Source organism: Phytophthora cinnamomi (genome assembly GCF_018691715.1).
Source record: "Phytophthora cinnamomi strain GKB4 chromosome Unknown Contig12, whole genome shotgun sequence".
Taxonomy (NCBI): domain Eukaryota; phylum Oomycota; class Peronosporomycetes; order Peronosporales; family Peronosporaceae; genus Phytophthora; species Phytophthora cinnamomi.
In genome coordinates, this window is record NW_027150945.1 from 804,972 (window position 1) to 821,504 (window position 16,533).

At 52.6% G+C, this 16,533-nt stretch overlaps 2 protein-coding genes across 2 annotated transcripts; one reads left to right on the forward strand and one right to left on the reverse strand.

The window, feature by feature from the left end:
• Positions 1-9,545: 9,545 nt before the first annotated feature.
• IUM83_13615 (Transposase) lies at positions 9,546-13,272 on the reverse strand (the record flags this gene model as incomplete). The annotated part of the gene is made up of 2 exons (XM_067938305.1): positions 9,546-9,704; positions 12,961-13,272. The coding sequence occupies 2 exons, from the start codon at positions 13,270-13,272 to the stop codon at positions 9,546-9,548; spliced, it is 471 nt and encodes a 156-aa protein (XP_067797963.1).
• Positions 13,273-15,851: 2,579 nt separating this feature from the next.
• Positions 15,852-16,169, forward strand: IUM83_13616 (uncharacterized protein; the record flags this gene model as incomplete). The annotated part of the gene is made up of 1 exon (XM_067938306.1): positions 15,852-16,169. One exon carries the CDS (start codon positions 15,852-15,854, stop codon positions 16,167-16,169), a length of 318 nt encoding a protein of 105 aa, XP_067797827.1.
• Positions 16,170-16,533: the final 364 nt, after the last annotated feature.

Consider the following 16,533-nt stretch of genomic DNA (forward strand, 5'->3'; position numbering starts at 1 on the left):
GCACTGACGCAATTTGCATGCTGTCGTGCAGCCGGGCTGCACGACGAAGCGCCATGCGATCAAGCCGGGCTTGATATCGCGCGCCCGCAGACAGGGTCTGCCGGCGAAGGGACACGTTACCGTGCAGCCGGGCTGCACGAAGGAAAATGCGGTCAAGCCGGGCTTGATACCGCGCGCCCGCGGACAGGGTCCGCCGGCGAACAACTGTCCACGGCCGGGCCTGGACCAGAAGAACAACTGTGCGGAGCCGGGCTCCGCACAACAAGAAGACGGCGCATGCGGAGAACGCTGCGCAAGTCTCGGTCCGGGACCGAGACGCCACGAGAACAGTCTGCTGGGCAGACTGCGGCGGTGACGCCGGGCGTCGAGGCGCTAAGCGTCTTGACGCGCACCGATACTGGATTCCAGTATCGTGAAATGGAACTCGCTAATCCTCCGACGACGGCGTCGGAGTTGACTTCGCTTCCAGCCATGAGCTGGAAGCGCTTCACGCGCGACTTGCACGATGGACCCATCGAGCAGATCTGCGTTCTTTCGGACAGCGAAAGAACGGAGAGCGAGAGCGAAGAGCTGAGACAACGCTTCATGGGAAGTACCACTGAGAGTGAAGACACTCTCAGTGCGAAGACGAAGCGAGAGCGCTTCGAGGAACAAGGCTGGGACTCGCTGAAGTCGAGTCCCTGTTACGAATTATTGAGGGAGTACAAATACGTACTCCCCGAAGAGATTCCTGCGGAGCTTCCGCAGGATAAGGGCATTCAGCACGAGATTGATCTCGTGCCGGGCACGAAGTACTGTGTCACGCGGCAGTGGCCACTGCCGCGAGAGCAAGTGAAAGCGATCGACGACTTCTTTGAAAGTCGTCGTAAAGCAGGACAAGTGCGGGAATCAAAGTCCCCGCACAGTGCTCCGACGTTCTGTGTCAAGAAGCCACAGGGCGGATGGCGCATCGTTCATGCCTACAACAAGCTGAACGATGCGACGGTACCGGCGCAGACGCCGATACCGCGAAAAGATGTTATCAACGATTCGATGGCCGGGAGCACCGTTTACAGTGCTCTCGACTTGCGAGATGGATTTTATCAAATCCTAATGCGTGAGAGCGATATCCCTCTCACGGCAGTGAGCACGCCAAGCGGCATGCTCTGGGAATGGCTAGTAATGCCACAGGGGCTTAAGAACGCCCCTGCGACTTTCAACAGGTGCGCGACGCACTTGTTGCGCTCGGTGCGCGACTTCGCACCGAGCTACTTCGATGATGTATTCATCCACAGCCGGGCTGTGGACGGGAAGACTCGACGTAGAGATGCACAGGGTGCATCTCCGGAAGCTACTGAGCTTATGAGAACACATAAGCTCTACGCGAACCTGAAGAAGTGTATCTTCGGGGCGAGCGAGATACCCGTCCTCGGGTGTCTCGTAGGGAAGAATGGTGTTCGCCCTGACCCGGAAAAGGTCAGAGTGATAAATGAATGGCCAACGCCTTCAAGTGTCAAGGAACTGAGGCAGTTCCTTGGCAGCCACGTACTTGTGCAAGTACGTGGAGGATTATGCGGGCAAGATCCGCCCGCTGTCACAGCTTCTAAAGAAGGAAGCTGTGTGGAATTGGACAACCGATTGCCAAAAGGCATTCGATGCAGTCAAGCGGGGCTTGACTGAGGCACCGATCTTGGCAGTAGCCGACCAAGATCGTCCATTTCACGTCGTATGTGACGCATCCGACTTTGCAATCGGATGCGCATTGATGCAGCACGATCACGAGGGCCGTGATCGTGTCGTCTACTACCAATCGCGTCAGCTGAAACCAGCTGAGCGCAACTATCCGGTGCATGACAAGGAACTCCTTGCCATGAAGTATGCACTCGCAAAGTTCCGAGTGTATTTGCTTGGGAGTAGACCATTTGTGGTCTACACCGACCATGCTTCACTGCGTACCGGAGTGAAGTCGCCACACATTTCACAAAGAATGGCGAGATGGCTCTCATTCTTTGCGGAGTATAACTTCCGGGTCGAATACAAACCCGGAAGATTGAACGTGGTGGCCGACGCGTTATCACATCGGCCGGACTATGCAGAAGCTGTTGACGTCAATGCCATTGACGCCATGCGATCGAGCAAACCCACATCATCTCTGTTGGATGATGTGAAGGCCGCATACGCGCACGACGCGGACGCGAAGCTCTTGCTGGCCTATGACACAGCGCCTTCTGACAAGTCCCGTCAGAAGCTGCCCAAGCACCTTCGAGCGCGTGCACACCGCTTTCGTGTGCACGACGGATTACTGCTTTACAATGCAGTCGACGACAACGCGGATCGCGTTGTCGTGCCAAATGACCATGACCTGCGACTCAGGATCATGTACGAGTATCATGATGCCCCGACTGCGGGACATCTCGGACGTGAGAAGACTTACGTCCTTCTCACGCGCGACTTCTACTGGCACCACCAGTATAAGTGGGTGCGCAAGTACATCCGTGCTTGCGAGGTATGCCAACGCGTGAAGCCCGCGCCATTCGCGCAGGCTCCACTGCAATCACTACCGACTCCGTCGGAGTGTTGGAAGTCCATGTCTTTGGACTTCATCTTTGGTCTTCCCCGGATAGCGGAGGGAACACCGGTGTTGTGGTCTTTGTAGACTGTTTCAGCAAGATGGTACATCTTGCTGCGGTGCCAGCAGAGGTGGCCGCGAAGCAGACGGCCCGTCTGCTCGTCGACATGGTGTTCAAACACCATGGCATGCCGTCCGACATCGTGTCGGACAGAGACCCGCGCTTCACAGCGCACCTGTGGCAAGAAGTGTTTACACTTCTTGGGAGCCAGCTTTCCATGTCGACTGCGGATCATCCGCAGACGGACGGTCAAACCGAGCGCGTGAATCGCGTGCTCGTCGATATGTTGAAGAGCTACGCTCACTCGTTCCAATACTGGAGCGAGTGCTTATCGATGGCAGAGTTTGCCATCAACAACTCAGTGCATGCCTCGACCGGGCATACACCGTTCTACGTGAATGCCATGCGGCATCCACGCCTACCGAGTTTACTCGGAGTGATGGCTCCCACTTTAAGTGGGGGGGATCTACGACTGCAATACAGCAGCCGCAGAAAACCGCTGACACTTGCACAGTGTCAGCTGCAACAATGGACAAACCACATGAGTCTGCGCAGGGCGCGAACTCCCCTAACAACAAGGCCAACGACCACGGGTCTGCGCAGGGCGCAGACACCGCAAGAAACCACGCAGAGGCCGGGCCTCTAGCGGAGAGCGAGCTGAATGACTTCAGCTCGGATGCAATCAGTTTCATCACCAAAGACAAGCCGTAATTCGGTTTGTCCAAGACCTAATAGCAGCTTCTGTTGATCAACAGAAGCTGAACGCAGACAATGCGGGCAGAGGCAACACAAATGAATTTAAAGTTGGTTCATTAGTTTTGTTAGCTACACAAAACCTGCCTAGACATGCAGTTTCGGATTTCGGAGCAAGCTTGCTTGCTCCGCGCTTCATCGGGCCGTTCACTGTGTTGGCACGACACGTCAACGCATACACGCTAGACATACCGTCTAGCATGCGCCTCCATCCGACCTTTTACGTCGGACGGCTGAAGCCATACCTGCAGCACGACCCATCTAGCTCGGCTGACCCGAAGCCTCGGCAGGAGCCGAGGCAGAAGCGGAGGACTTGGCCTCGGCGACGAGCAACCTCTCCTCCAGCGCGCGGACGCGCTGGAGCAACCCCTTCATCTGGGTCCCCAACTCGACCTGGATATTCGAGGCGGTCTGCGAGACCGCCGCGACTTGGGCCTTCTGGTTCGCCAGCTCCTGTTTCAGGGCGGCGAACTCAGCGCCTACAGACGCTCCACGACGGTCACCCGGTCGTAGAGAGGCGCATACTGATCAGCCCGGGGCTGATCATACCCGGGCGTGTTCCCACCCCGCCACCGCCGATCCGTGACGCCCGCGGCTCAACCCGCTGGATTGTTGAGCGGATTGTTGACCATAGTATCCCGAAAACGAACCCTCAAGGGGCTCGTTTTCGTATTCGTTGGAGAGGATTTCCTCCCCATCGAGATACATGGGAGCCGTGGAACGTCTTGCTGGAGGACGTTCCGGAAATGGTGAGGGCGTACGAAGAGCAGTACGCGCTGGCGCAGCGGAAGTAACACGAGCGCTGCGATCATCGCTAGCGCCCGAACCCTCACGTGCTAAGAACTTAGCACGGAGCTCTTCGAGACTCTCGGGCACACGGAACGACGTGTACCCGTTCAGGTCGCGGTCGCTCAAGCGGACCGCGCCTGAAAGCACTTCGTGCACTGAAAGCCCTCGGGCACAGCGCACGGCACATTTGCCTCCTCAGCAGCAACATGAAGTTGCTCCAGCTTTCCACGCTTCGAGTACGTCTCGAAGCGATCACGCTGCTTAATCCGATCACGGTAAGCACTCGGCCTCTTGTTGAAGTTCTCAACAAAGGCGTTCCAGCTTGACAAAGTGCCTGCCATTCGGGCACTTTGCTGCGAAGAGGTCTTCTTGCTTTGAAACCATCGGAGCTCATGAAAGAGTCCGATGTAGTATCACGCCTTTGATGCGTCTTCGCATCAAAGTGCAGCTCGGCAGCCACAGCGTCATCTTTGATGGCGCTGCATACGTACAGCGGCACCTCATTCGGAGGTACCGAGTTCCCATACCGGTCCGCGATCTCGGACGCGGACGGCATCCATGGATCGCGCGCTGCAGGCGCAGCGCGCGGAGAGCCTTGAGCTTTGACATCACGCGCTGCAGCAGCAGCGTGCGGAGTACTGAGAGCCCCAGCGGAAGCGAGTGGGGTATCGCTCTCAGTACGCGAACGCTTCGAACTCGAAGCGTCCGATTCGTCCCCTTCACGCGGGCGAACGTTCTTGGCGTGAGGGTCGAGCGATTCGCTCGACACTGAGTCTTTACGCTTTGAGGGCGAGTCCTCCTCGCCCTCCATGTCTTCATCGTCGTCGTGGAAGTCGACGACGTCGCCGTACTTTGCCTTCTGACGCTCGAAGTAGTCGTCGATGGAGAGATAACTCCCCCACCGACTTCGAGGTCTTCTTCTGTGGCGCGCTCATCGTTGAATGAGCGCGGGTTTCTTCTCCAAACCCGGAGAATTGACGAATGGTCAATTCCAAAAGATTGACGTGCGGGGACCCCGCGCGTCTAACCTTAAGGGGGGATGGTGTAACGGGGTTACACGTACAAGTGGCTGCAAGCCACTTGTGAATTTAACAGATAGGTTATCTGTTAAACGTTTTGGATACTTCCTCACATTGGTGTAAGACACACCGATGGATACATTGAAGTGGACCACCACAGTGAGTGGTCCACACATACCCAAAGATCCTATTGGTAGAAAGCAGCATCTTTCTACCAATCAGAGACATGCATATTAGCGGGGCTCTGACAGCCAGCCGCTGTCAACCCTTTCATAGATGATAAACAGTTTTTTAGCAGACTTTAGAGGAAGATCAATTTACAAGCAATACAGTTCTCATTTTACCTAATCTAAGTCACTTGGAATCCATTCTTACTTAACTTATATTTGTGTATTCAAATATAATTAACCTAAGTAATTACTAAGTACTTACGCTTCCTCATACACGTTGCGCAACGTGTAAGCTAAAGTAGTGAGTCAAGTTAGACCCACTACAGACGGATCTGGTACCAACGCATCATTCTCAATAGTGGTCTCACCGGACAATTCTAAAACCAAGCTAGCTACGCCAACGCCCGTGGCCGCGTACTTGACACTACCATCGATTTCGACATCAATGATGAACTCACAGCATTTTCGGCGATAGCCGTGACGCTGGCGTGGGTATCGGTGTTGCTGTACACACCGTTATCGACGCCATGCCTGCTTTGGTGTCGTGTTAGCTATCCCTGCTAATGGCCACCACCGCAACGCCTCAACGCATTGACGACTACAGCATTACCAACGCCATATCAACTGCACGCCAGATACCTACGTCATGATTGACAGTAGGCTTGATGCTGCTGCGAACGTCGACTTGCGACAAAGTGGCAATACGGCGGCGGCTCCATGCAGTTGAATACGCTTATATGTTCTCGACGCATCATCAGCGCCATAGTCAATGACTTTTGTGATGACGATCTCGAAGTCACAACGCCCTCGTCGCCGACCACCATGAAGCTGATGAAGGTGACACCGACACATCTGAGAGCAACTGTTTTTTTTATATTTTAAGGTTGTTGACGTTACTGGCACCTCCTACTATGCTGATCCTGGAGAAGACTAGATTACCCGGCAGAAGAACGACAGACTACCTTGAAAAAAAAACGCAGCTGAAGCTTTCGTAACAGCAGAAGTTCCGCAGATTGAATAATAATAATAATAAACATTCAACAACCATGTTACAGTAGTGTACGTTGATAAGGAATACCTGATATGTACGAAACGATAAAGATATATTTAGCATTAAAAGTTGTCTTGTTACACGACAACTTAGAATATACTGACTTAATACAACATGAAATTCATGTCGGTCTTGGCTACCAAGGTCGAGTGCAACCAACTGTTCGGAATGGCCTTGGTCGACAGCTCTCGTCACACTTCTGCATTCCATTCGGTGGTGCATCAAATTTGTTGCGATTCGCCACACCTGGTTCATGTGTGGCGAAGTGAAAGTTTGTTAGTGATGCAGACATGCATGCCCGATCGAGTTAACTACACATGAAATGTTTAACTTCTTGCTTGCTGACACTTCAGCACAAGCATACATTATGGACTCCACAGTAGTCGGTCTTCTCCGCTGCGTTGCAACCCTCCTAGTGGTAAACGATGCACCTACGCTGTTTTCGATTACACCCTTTTAGACGTTGCCGAGATTCCACTGCTACATAAGCTGTTACTGAAGTGACCGGTTTTCTTGATACAACAGTTTGGGCAACTTGTAAGGGTGCTGCAACATGAACTGGTATCACACGACCATCAAAAGCCATTCTGCGACCACTGGGGACGTCTACCTACATCCCGGATGTTAGCTCCGAAGCAAGTTCAATCGTAAACGTGTGGTGCGGGTCTCGGTCTATTGTGTGTACAGCCATGCGACGTGCTAGTGATCTATTCCCTCTAATGGGGCAACTCAGCTTTCAATTTAGAGCAAAATTTTATGAAAGTATTTGTTCTTGTGTCGTTTTATCCATCTTGTTGACGGTGATCGACGTCCTCCATATCAACCTCCGGATCGGGAATAGCGGTGGTAGGTGGAGATCTGTACGGTCGGCGCAGCGAATATGGTGCCAGCCTCGAGTCAGCGATATTCAGTCTGAGAGGAATGGGCGTCCCCTCGAACATGACCCTGACGACATGATACTCGCTGTTGTTAACATGGTTCGCGTCATCTTGTGCGGCTTACACAGCCACTTCTATACATACACGAACACCATCAGCTGAAAATCAGCTTGGCCGTTCTTGCGGAGTCGAGCAGTGTGCCATACAGTCTCCAGCTGAACGTTAAACTCGTGCTCTCCTGCTTGGATCACGGAACAATCACGCTTGGGGGCATTGTTGTTCGGCTTCAAATACAGGTCAAACTTTTGGTGCCACACGTTTGGTAGGTGACGGCCAAACATCTCCTCAACAGCACCACGCAGACCTCTATAGCCAGTCGCCACCTGGAAAATGAAGTTGATAGGAGCTAATTTATCCCTGCAAGCAGTTAAAGGGTCTCCGGTTTTTACCGTTAGTCGCACCTGCAGCTGATCAGGGAGCGGTAACTCTAGCGCTTGCATTGCGATGTCGGTGATGAGAGTTGAAATGAGCTAGATCGAAGCACCACAAAAAAACGGTTTTCAATTAGAACTAGCTTCGGGCTCTCATGCCATCCTCTACCGATTCTGGTATAGCAACACGCATCCTCTACCGATTCCTGAATAGCAACAAACATCATACATATATTAGCTGACATGGTATAAAACCATGGTCTGAATAGTAGCAGCATACCAGCATCTGCGTACCAGTGCACCTTGGTGACGGGAGCTTCAGTAGACTGCTAGCCAACATCCTTGTGTCGCTTCACCTGCACCGGTTATAGCTAATGCTCATCACCATCTTGTTCTAGTAGCTGGTCTATTCGCCGTCTCCGCTGCAGCACCTGCTGCCCGCATGGGCGTGACTTTGCGGCGGGAGCTTCAGTGGTGTGCCAGGCATCGTCTTGCCCAGCTCCTGGTATAGCTACTGCGTCCTGAATGGTGTCATCGTATCATTGTGGTGACCGATCTACTCGCCTTTGTCGCTGCAGCACCAGCGACTCGCATACGTTCAGTCCGTCAGCAGAGATGCCAAGACATACTGCTAAATATCGTCGTTGTTGCAACTCGCGGCCTCTCGGCCATCTGCAGACCACAGCATGTATATAGGTACCAAGCTAAAGTTGCGCACGATAGCAAAAAAATACCCCCAACTGCTCTAGCTGGCTTACCTGGTCTGCTCGTAGCCGCGTGAGCAGCGGCAGGAGAACCGTCGACAACGGCTCGTGAGATCCACCCGACGAGTAAGCCACTGCGCTCTGAGTGGCTGGCAGCGGGCTGCTGGCAGTGGGCTGGTTGCCCTATCCCCGAACGATTTGGTAGGATCGCCAAGTCAGATTAGAATACCCTAAGCGGGGCTTCAAGTCCGATCAAGAGGGTTAAAACGGAGCACAACATGACAGAAAAGCACAATAAAACAAGATATGAATACCCACACTAAAACGGCGCATGTTTCGCCCTTTAACCAAACTTCAACTACAAATCCACCATCTTTTAAAACAAATCAGAAAAAGTGCTTGGAGTAGTCATCGTGTAAGCATGTTCAATACAAATATCAATATGTAGTTTCCTACACTATGTGACCGGCAAATCACAGTAGATGACATGTCCCATGTGACACGCGAACCGCAGTACCGTGATTTCGTTACAGGGTGGATTTTGCGACCTTTTACAATTAAATGCCTTGGATTTGTATTGTATAGTTAATAGAGGTGGCCCGCGAAAAGGTTAACACGGATAACTATTATGCATCCGTTCTCCAAGCTTTGGGGCTCCAAGGCTTATACACGCGGGATACAGCGCGAGATTCAAGTCCTCATTTTCCGAAGCATTCCATCTTAGATCCAAAACCGCATCTCGCGGTGACCACCGCCAGGGGTCTCACATGAGAATGGTTTTCTAGCAGCATCATGGTGGGATGGCAGTATGGCACAAATGATCACGAGTGCTGATGCTTCTAGTATAACCACGGTCAAGCGCCAAAGTGCATGCAGCGTGCAATCCTACCCTACTCCTACGTGCGTGAAGGCTTACAACGAACACATGCAAGGCGTCGACCGTTTTGGCGAATATCGTGGTCGATTTTCTTATCACTGATGGTCATTCGTATAAGCGATTGCATAAGAAACTGGCTTTGACATTGATTGATTTGTATAATTGTTCTCCAACTAGCTCCTGCTTCTGCGGGCACCAATAAATTGCAACATTGAGAACGGCGAGGGGGTCTTGACGGAATGCAGCCTCGCCGTGGCGTTGTGTCTATCTCTTCAAAAGCGAAAAGGCGACCTCGATTGGATTGAGGTCTGGGGAGTACGGCGGAAGAAAAAAGAGCAGAGCACCCGTTGCGCTCACCATTTCCTGAAGCTCCTTATACATGTGGATCTTCGCGTTATCCTTGACCACTATCGCAATGCAGACCTGAACGACAGCACAAATTAGCAACAAAGTTAAATACACCTAGCAAAAGAAACACATACCGCGCATCCTTCGAAGTTTCGTCGCCAACCACCAACTGATCGGGGCCACTGTAGTATGGCACAAGGCGCTCTGCATACTCGCGTCGCTCTCGTGGAGCACCCTCACTAGCTCTCTTTGTCAGCACCTTGCGCGTAAGACGCAAGTCAAACTGCAATGCACGGCAAATGGTGGAGTCGGAGAGGTTGCGTAGACCGCTTAAAATTTGCTCGAAGCTCGAGCCTCAGCTCTTCAAAGAAAAAGCAAGGGTTAGCATTAACGTAGCTTTTGACAAAACTACACACGTTTGCTGGCCATTGCGATGACTTGTTCTTGTGTACCTGATGGCTTGCAACTTTGTCGATAGTCTTAAAACGTTTGTACCAACGTTCTAGGCTACGTATCGACATTCCTAGTACTGTGCTCACCGTGCTCATATCCACGCTGTATACGCAGACAAGAACTATAGCACGCCATCGCGTGTCGATTGAAAAGGCCATGAATTCTGCTGTCCGCTTATACCAGCCCTCTGATCGCAATTTCCCGAATATCGTCAAAATGCGCGACAATCGGACAAACTCGCCTACAGCGGCAGCTCCGTCGGTACTGCCAAAGTCCCCTCACACCAGTGGATGCAGTGTAATCAGATTGGTCGGGTTTCTACTAAATACCTGTTGTTTGATCAGTAATTCGTAGCTGTATACCTATCCCTCTGATGAGCGGAGGCATTTCACAGAGTCCGATTTGCCAAAAGAGCTGCAAAACACAATAAAAAAACACCTTAAAGGGCGAAAAATGCGCCCCCTCATCGCGAAAGGGTTTATTATATGATTTGAATCGTATGCAGGTCGAGCAACTTCAAATACAAGTTGACAATCAGTTGCCAACTTCGCTGAAGCCATCCCCTGCTGTAGTCGCACGGTATTGTTCACGTCAGCCACGCCGTCGTGCCTTTCGACAATCTCGCTGCTACGATGGAATCGATAGTTCAAAACGCTCCAGGAAGAAGCGCAACAGAGAGAATATACTCGAAAGTGCTACTTAAATGCGGTCTTCATAGGATTGAACATTATCACATGTCGCCGAAATTTTGGAACGGCATGCCACGCTACACTCGTCTAGGATAACATCTCGCCCCAACTAAATGTTGGCGTATTCGCCTTTGTCGCTGATAGTGTGGTGTAGGAAACGCCAGTTTTGTGGAGCACCCAAGTGGAACAGCGTACCAAATACGCCTAAATGCGGAATCGGCGGTACTACTCAGCTGGGTTGACACACTGTTCCAGTCAGCCGAGTTTACCAGGCTAGCGTGAGCCAGAGGACCCGCCAACTCGGCTACGTGGACGAGTGAGTGCCAAGAGCCAAGGCCTAACCCGCGGCGACCGAAGGACGCACACGGAGTCCACAGCCGAGTCCAGGAGGAAGCTCAGCCAAGACCAAGGCAGGTTTCAGCCGCTGGTCTCGGCAAGCGTGGTGTAGGGAACACCAGATTTCGTGGAGCACTCAAAACCAAGGAGGAACAAGCTACCAAAACAGTCAAGAAGGCGGAAGCAACGGTACTGTTCGGTGGGATGGGTACTCTGCGCCAGCCAGTCGAGCTCGGCGAGCTAGCAGGCTTCAACGACGCACCTCGCCGACTGGCGAGGATCAACGACCACCGGAGACCACGGACAGGTGGCGCCACGCAAGGAGCAGATGTATAGACTGCGACACGAGGGTTGGGAGCGCTAGGAGACGCTCAGCCGAGTCCAAGGTAGATTCCAACGCTTGAGCTCGGCTAGCAGGACTACCGGCCGCCCAGACGGAGCCGGGCACGGCCAGCGGCAGCACAGGTGGACCAAGCGTGAGCCCGGCAAGCTGAGCAGCACTCAGTCGAGTCGGGGAAGCTTCCCCGTGGAGTTCGCCGGGTTATTCGGACAGTGTATCCGACTCAGCCGAGTTCGAAACGTCGTAGCGAGGGTGGTTCCGTTCGATCGCTATCAACCCCTACCTACTTCGCTGATGGAAGTTGAAACAGCAAACAATATGCGCTTCGACCTGCAGGTATTTACATACACACTGATGCATCAGCAGCAACTCGACTGAGACCAGAATCGGTCTATCTTGTTACACGCTCATTATCATCGAGTTTCCTCGCCTACCTCCCACCTCTTTGGAATCAAGTGGTGAACGAGACCAATACCTAAACATTTGTGAAAGGAATAACAGTGATTGTTTGACCTGCGCAGGGGTGATCCCATCGTGGTTCGGCCCAACCGTGACAGCAGGTGTCTCGCCTCTCGCCGACACCTGCCAACTGAGGTTCACTCTTCCGGATATTCGCCGAGCTAGCGGACTCCGTTCACAAACTCCCGTGCCCTCCACCAAAGGATGGACAGCGGTGCGCGAGCGCATTTACATTCCGCCGGGACAGAAGCAACCCGACTTGAAGAGTAACGGCACCCGGGCTATCCGGCGTAGCGGTTGGTTGAGCTTTTCCTTCGCGCTTGGCGAGACCCACGCCCAACCCGGGCCGACCTAATCTCTTGTCGCTGCCAGTCGAGTACCCTACAAGCTATGCCTCTCGGGTACCGACGGCAGGAATTATCCGACCCCGTGCAGGGACTTACCGGAAAGTGTGCACGTGTTGTGGGCTAGCAAATTCTGCTCTGTTTGTTACTAAGTCTTCTGGGCGCCCTGGATAGGCACTTCCGCTATTCCTAAGGTCCTATACAAATACTAATGAAATGGAGTGGTTTCGGATCTCAGCCGACCCTTAGGATCGTGATCAGCCTCTTCGAGGTCTTCAACTAAAACTTCTAGCGGAATATCATCTCCTGTCGGTACAGCCGCCAATACTGACCAACTTGGCTTAGAAGCTGTCTAAGCGAGAAGTCGATAATTTGCGACCGCGCGTTGCAAAAGAACCGTTGATATTTCGACACTTTTATTAAGTATGTTGTCTAACCACCGCACTTCATAAAGAGGAGCACGATCTGCTTTGTTCATACGACGACCGATCACATACGCTGTTCCAACTTGGTGAAACAAAGGCGCCAATGCTCTTGTCAGAAGCCATTTCTCATCAGAGGGCGATAAGGCAACCAACTTATCCTGATTCTGAGGTCCGTGTAGTCAAATTTCCATGAAATATTGTAGTTTCATTGCCGTCGCTTTCATCGTTATACAACATAATTGCAACGCCGCCATCAAAAGTTAGATCAGTCCATGTATGACCGACAGTAGCGGTTTCACGACCGGCCGCACGGCTGGCGCACAGGCTGTTCAGCTCCACGGCTTGGCCTCCCTTCGCGATCCGCTTCCTAACTGGAACTACTCTTGTGCTCTGTCCCAGGATCAGATTCACTGTAATCGCCACGGCCACCTCCACCGTTGCGATCAATTCACCAAGCAGCCCCACGATCGCATTCGTGCCCCCCTTCACGACCGGCCTCACGACCAGTTCCACGGCCTGCATCACGGCTTGCACCACGACGTACACCACGGCCTGCACCACAGCCGGAGCTGCGACCTGGACCACGGTCTGATCCATGACCTACACCAAGCCCTCCTCCACTTTTACGACTATAACGGAGTGCACACTGCGTTGTAGATAATTACGCTCACGTTTGCTTCTAGTCTAGATAAATGACACTGTGTTTACTTCTAAACGACAGGCTGCGAAAGCGTAGCAACAGCGAGGCCAAACATGGACGGAGTAAGAAAACAAAGACACGTTTCAATTTGCTTTTACGAGCTGAAGCTTCCGATATTACAACGACCCCCTCCACAATCAGGATCATATCTGTTTCACAACATGCCTCGCGACCTCCGTCGCCACAACTTGCTGCTCCATCGCGATCGGTTCCTTGATCGGCTTCACGATCCGATCCGTGGCGAAATTCCAAGTCTTCTGCGCGACCCCCTCCACGGCTTACGACACGTCCACCACCACGGCCTCCTCCACCTCCATAATCTACACCACGACCGTCGTCACAACCAACTCTATTGCAGGCTTCGTTACCTTCTCCATCTTCAGGACCGACTCAGTAACCGAATTCACGTCCTGTGCTACCTCTGGAAATCATCTCGCTGCCATTTTTAGCGCAAGTTGTTTCATGACCATCTCCACGTTCCGCTTCATGGCCATCCTCCCCACTAGCTTCGGAAATTATTTTCCTGACTTGATAAACTTCACCAACTCGTTCTTCGCGTCCCTGGCGTGGGTAAATTCTACATGTGTCGCAATCACTAGCACTTGCTTCACGTACTGCGTGTGCAGTATTACTTTGGTTGATATCAGATTCCCCACCTCGACATGTTGCGCTATCCTCAGTGAGCAATAAAACGACTCCACCGCGACTAACCGCGCATTGAGACTAGGTCTGTGTTTTTGGTCTAATATGCCACTAGAGCCTTCTCCCCGACAAAACATCTTCACCTTTTAGACCATTATCACTACGTCAGGGTCTAATGTATCGGTGTCCAGAGTCCAAACCTGATAGTGGTTTTGCCTTCTACTTTTGGCTTCGAAAGAGGCGCCATAATTCCTCGCAGGACTCGCTGCTATCTACATGCAACCGTGGTTGACCCGAATCAGTAGCGCACCAAATCGACAGAGCGTCGGTACTACCCACCCTGAATATCGCGCGTGATGTCGTTGCTTGCCGGCCTTAGATCCAGACGTGGACGCTTGACCACACTTGAGACGGTCTCGTGATTCCTATTTTCTTGGCGCGACATCTGCACCACAAGATCGTTTCGAAAGTGAGGCCTTCTCCCGTAGCATTTAATACTAGTGGCATTTAAGGAGACTTGTAGCAAACACTGGGAATTCATGTGATGGGATATACGATATCACAGACACACGCTCATCCGCTGCTCACTGCAATTTGCACCTGTGTCAGAGTGGCCCTAGCGGTGGGTACGTGCCTGCCCCACTGCAAGCCTCGCGAAGCACCTCGGCTCCCCACCGCATGTCTCACCCAGCAAGAAGACCTCGACACCCATCCCGACATGCGACGACGACAGCACCTCGGATACAGCGCAACGAGCCCGCGACCACCCCAATGTTCCCATATCGGGCAGGCTGGGGCCCCAGCGCAGCAGCAGGAGACTCCGGTGACTGCTACGACCGCGCCAGTACCTGTGTGTTCTCGGCGCTTGGAGCGACTCCGCACCACGTCCCCGGTGTCATACTCGAGTGTGGTAAGCCCGCCCACCAAGCGTGCGCGCAGGACTCCTCCTCAGTACGAGGTCGACATGCTCATGAACCACCGTACCGAGGAAGGCACGGAGCAGTTGCTGGTGGAGTGGATACATTACGCGGAGACCACCTAGGAGCCGGCGTCCATGCTCAAGGACGACAGCATCCCAGATTGGTACTTCCAAATCGTGCTGACGATAATACGAATGGGCCGTCCATGCGACGGGCGAAAACACACGTCCAATTCGCCCGTTTCATGCAGTCGCGCCCGAACAATAAAAATGATTGCATGCATCATGCAGTTGGGATGGCACTGTGGCTCCTTGGTCATGGCGGCGCAGTCACCCAGGTGATGAAGGACGCCGACATGGCCGCCGCGAAGAAGAAAGGCTTTGATTTTTCTAAGGGCGTGAAGCTGAAGGGCTTAGTTTCTTTTTTACTTCGATAGCGTAACTAGAGGCCAAGTCAACGTTGCGTTGGACTTGGGTACATGTTGTAATACTTATCTTTGTAAGGGGTAGGGGTCGAGAGTTTCAAAGAGTTCAACCTCCCTACAGTAACCTATCTTGTGTTCGCCATCACCAGGTGCAACAGAGACTGCTGTTTCTGTCTACAAGTATTAGGTAGCTGTAGCTTAGTATAGGATAAAAAGCGCAACCCAGGAACCTCGACGGGGAGGATTCCTGGCTGCGTAACATTAGCTTTGTTCGGAGCTTGTGGCTGATTGGTTAATATTCTGTCTGTCGTTCCATTCAACTGCTTCTTTCTCCATGTAGATTTCCGCTCACATATGCCTGGCTTCGGCTGAGGTGACTCGCGTTTTTTATCATTCAACTCAATTGCTATTTTCTTCAGGTAAATTGACACACACTATTGCCTGGCTGCGCCGACCAGCCTGCTGGGTATATGATCTAGAGAACGAAGACATGGTGAAGACCCAAGTGCCGAGGGACACCAAGACTGAGCCCGCTACGGCACCCAGCACCACTACGACGGAGGCGCCGGACGACCAAGTGCAGCACAAGCTGCGCACGCAGAAGCAGACGGATGCAACGAGGACGAACGGCATCAAGGCGAGGCGCAACAACAAGATCAAGGTCTCCGCGCACAAGGTCGGTCATGCTATCAACGTGCTTGAGACCGTCGAGGCGCGCCTCATGTCATGGACAACAAGATCGCAGCCGCAGTGGCGGCACTGGACAAGGCTTCGAGTGATGATCGCGCGAAGGCGGAGGCGACGGTGAACGAGCTGGAATGCAGAATACCACAGTATGGGCAAGTGTTGGGAGCTACGTATGGCACGTACAAACGCCACTTTGGTGGATAGACCCCGGTTTCATTTGGCACCTTTGGACTTTGATGCACGGAAACCCACCCATATCAGCAGAAGTTTTATCCGATGCCGTTCATGTTGTTCGCACGGAGACCGCTTTTGCGTACTCGCGGCTATTTTCGGTCACTAAAGAGCGTTGCGATAAGTTTTGTGTAACGCTAAGTCTTCAATATGGCTCGATGGACCACTCAACATCAATTGCCAACGCTTTTTGCGAGGTCTGTCTTGGCATTAACCTCCTGAATTACTGGCCCGATCTTCACCGTAAAAGCACG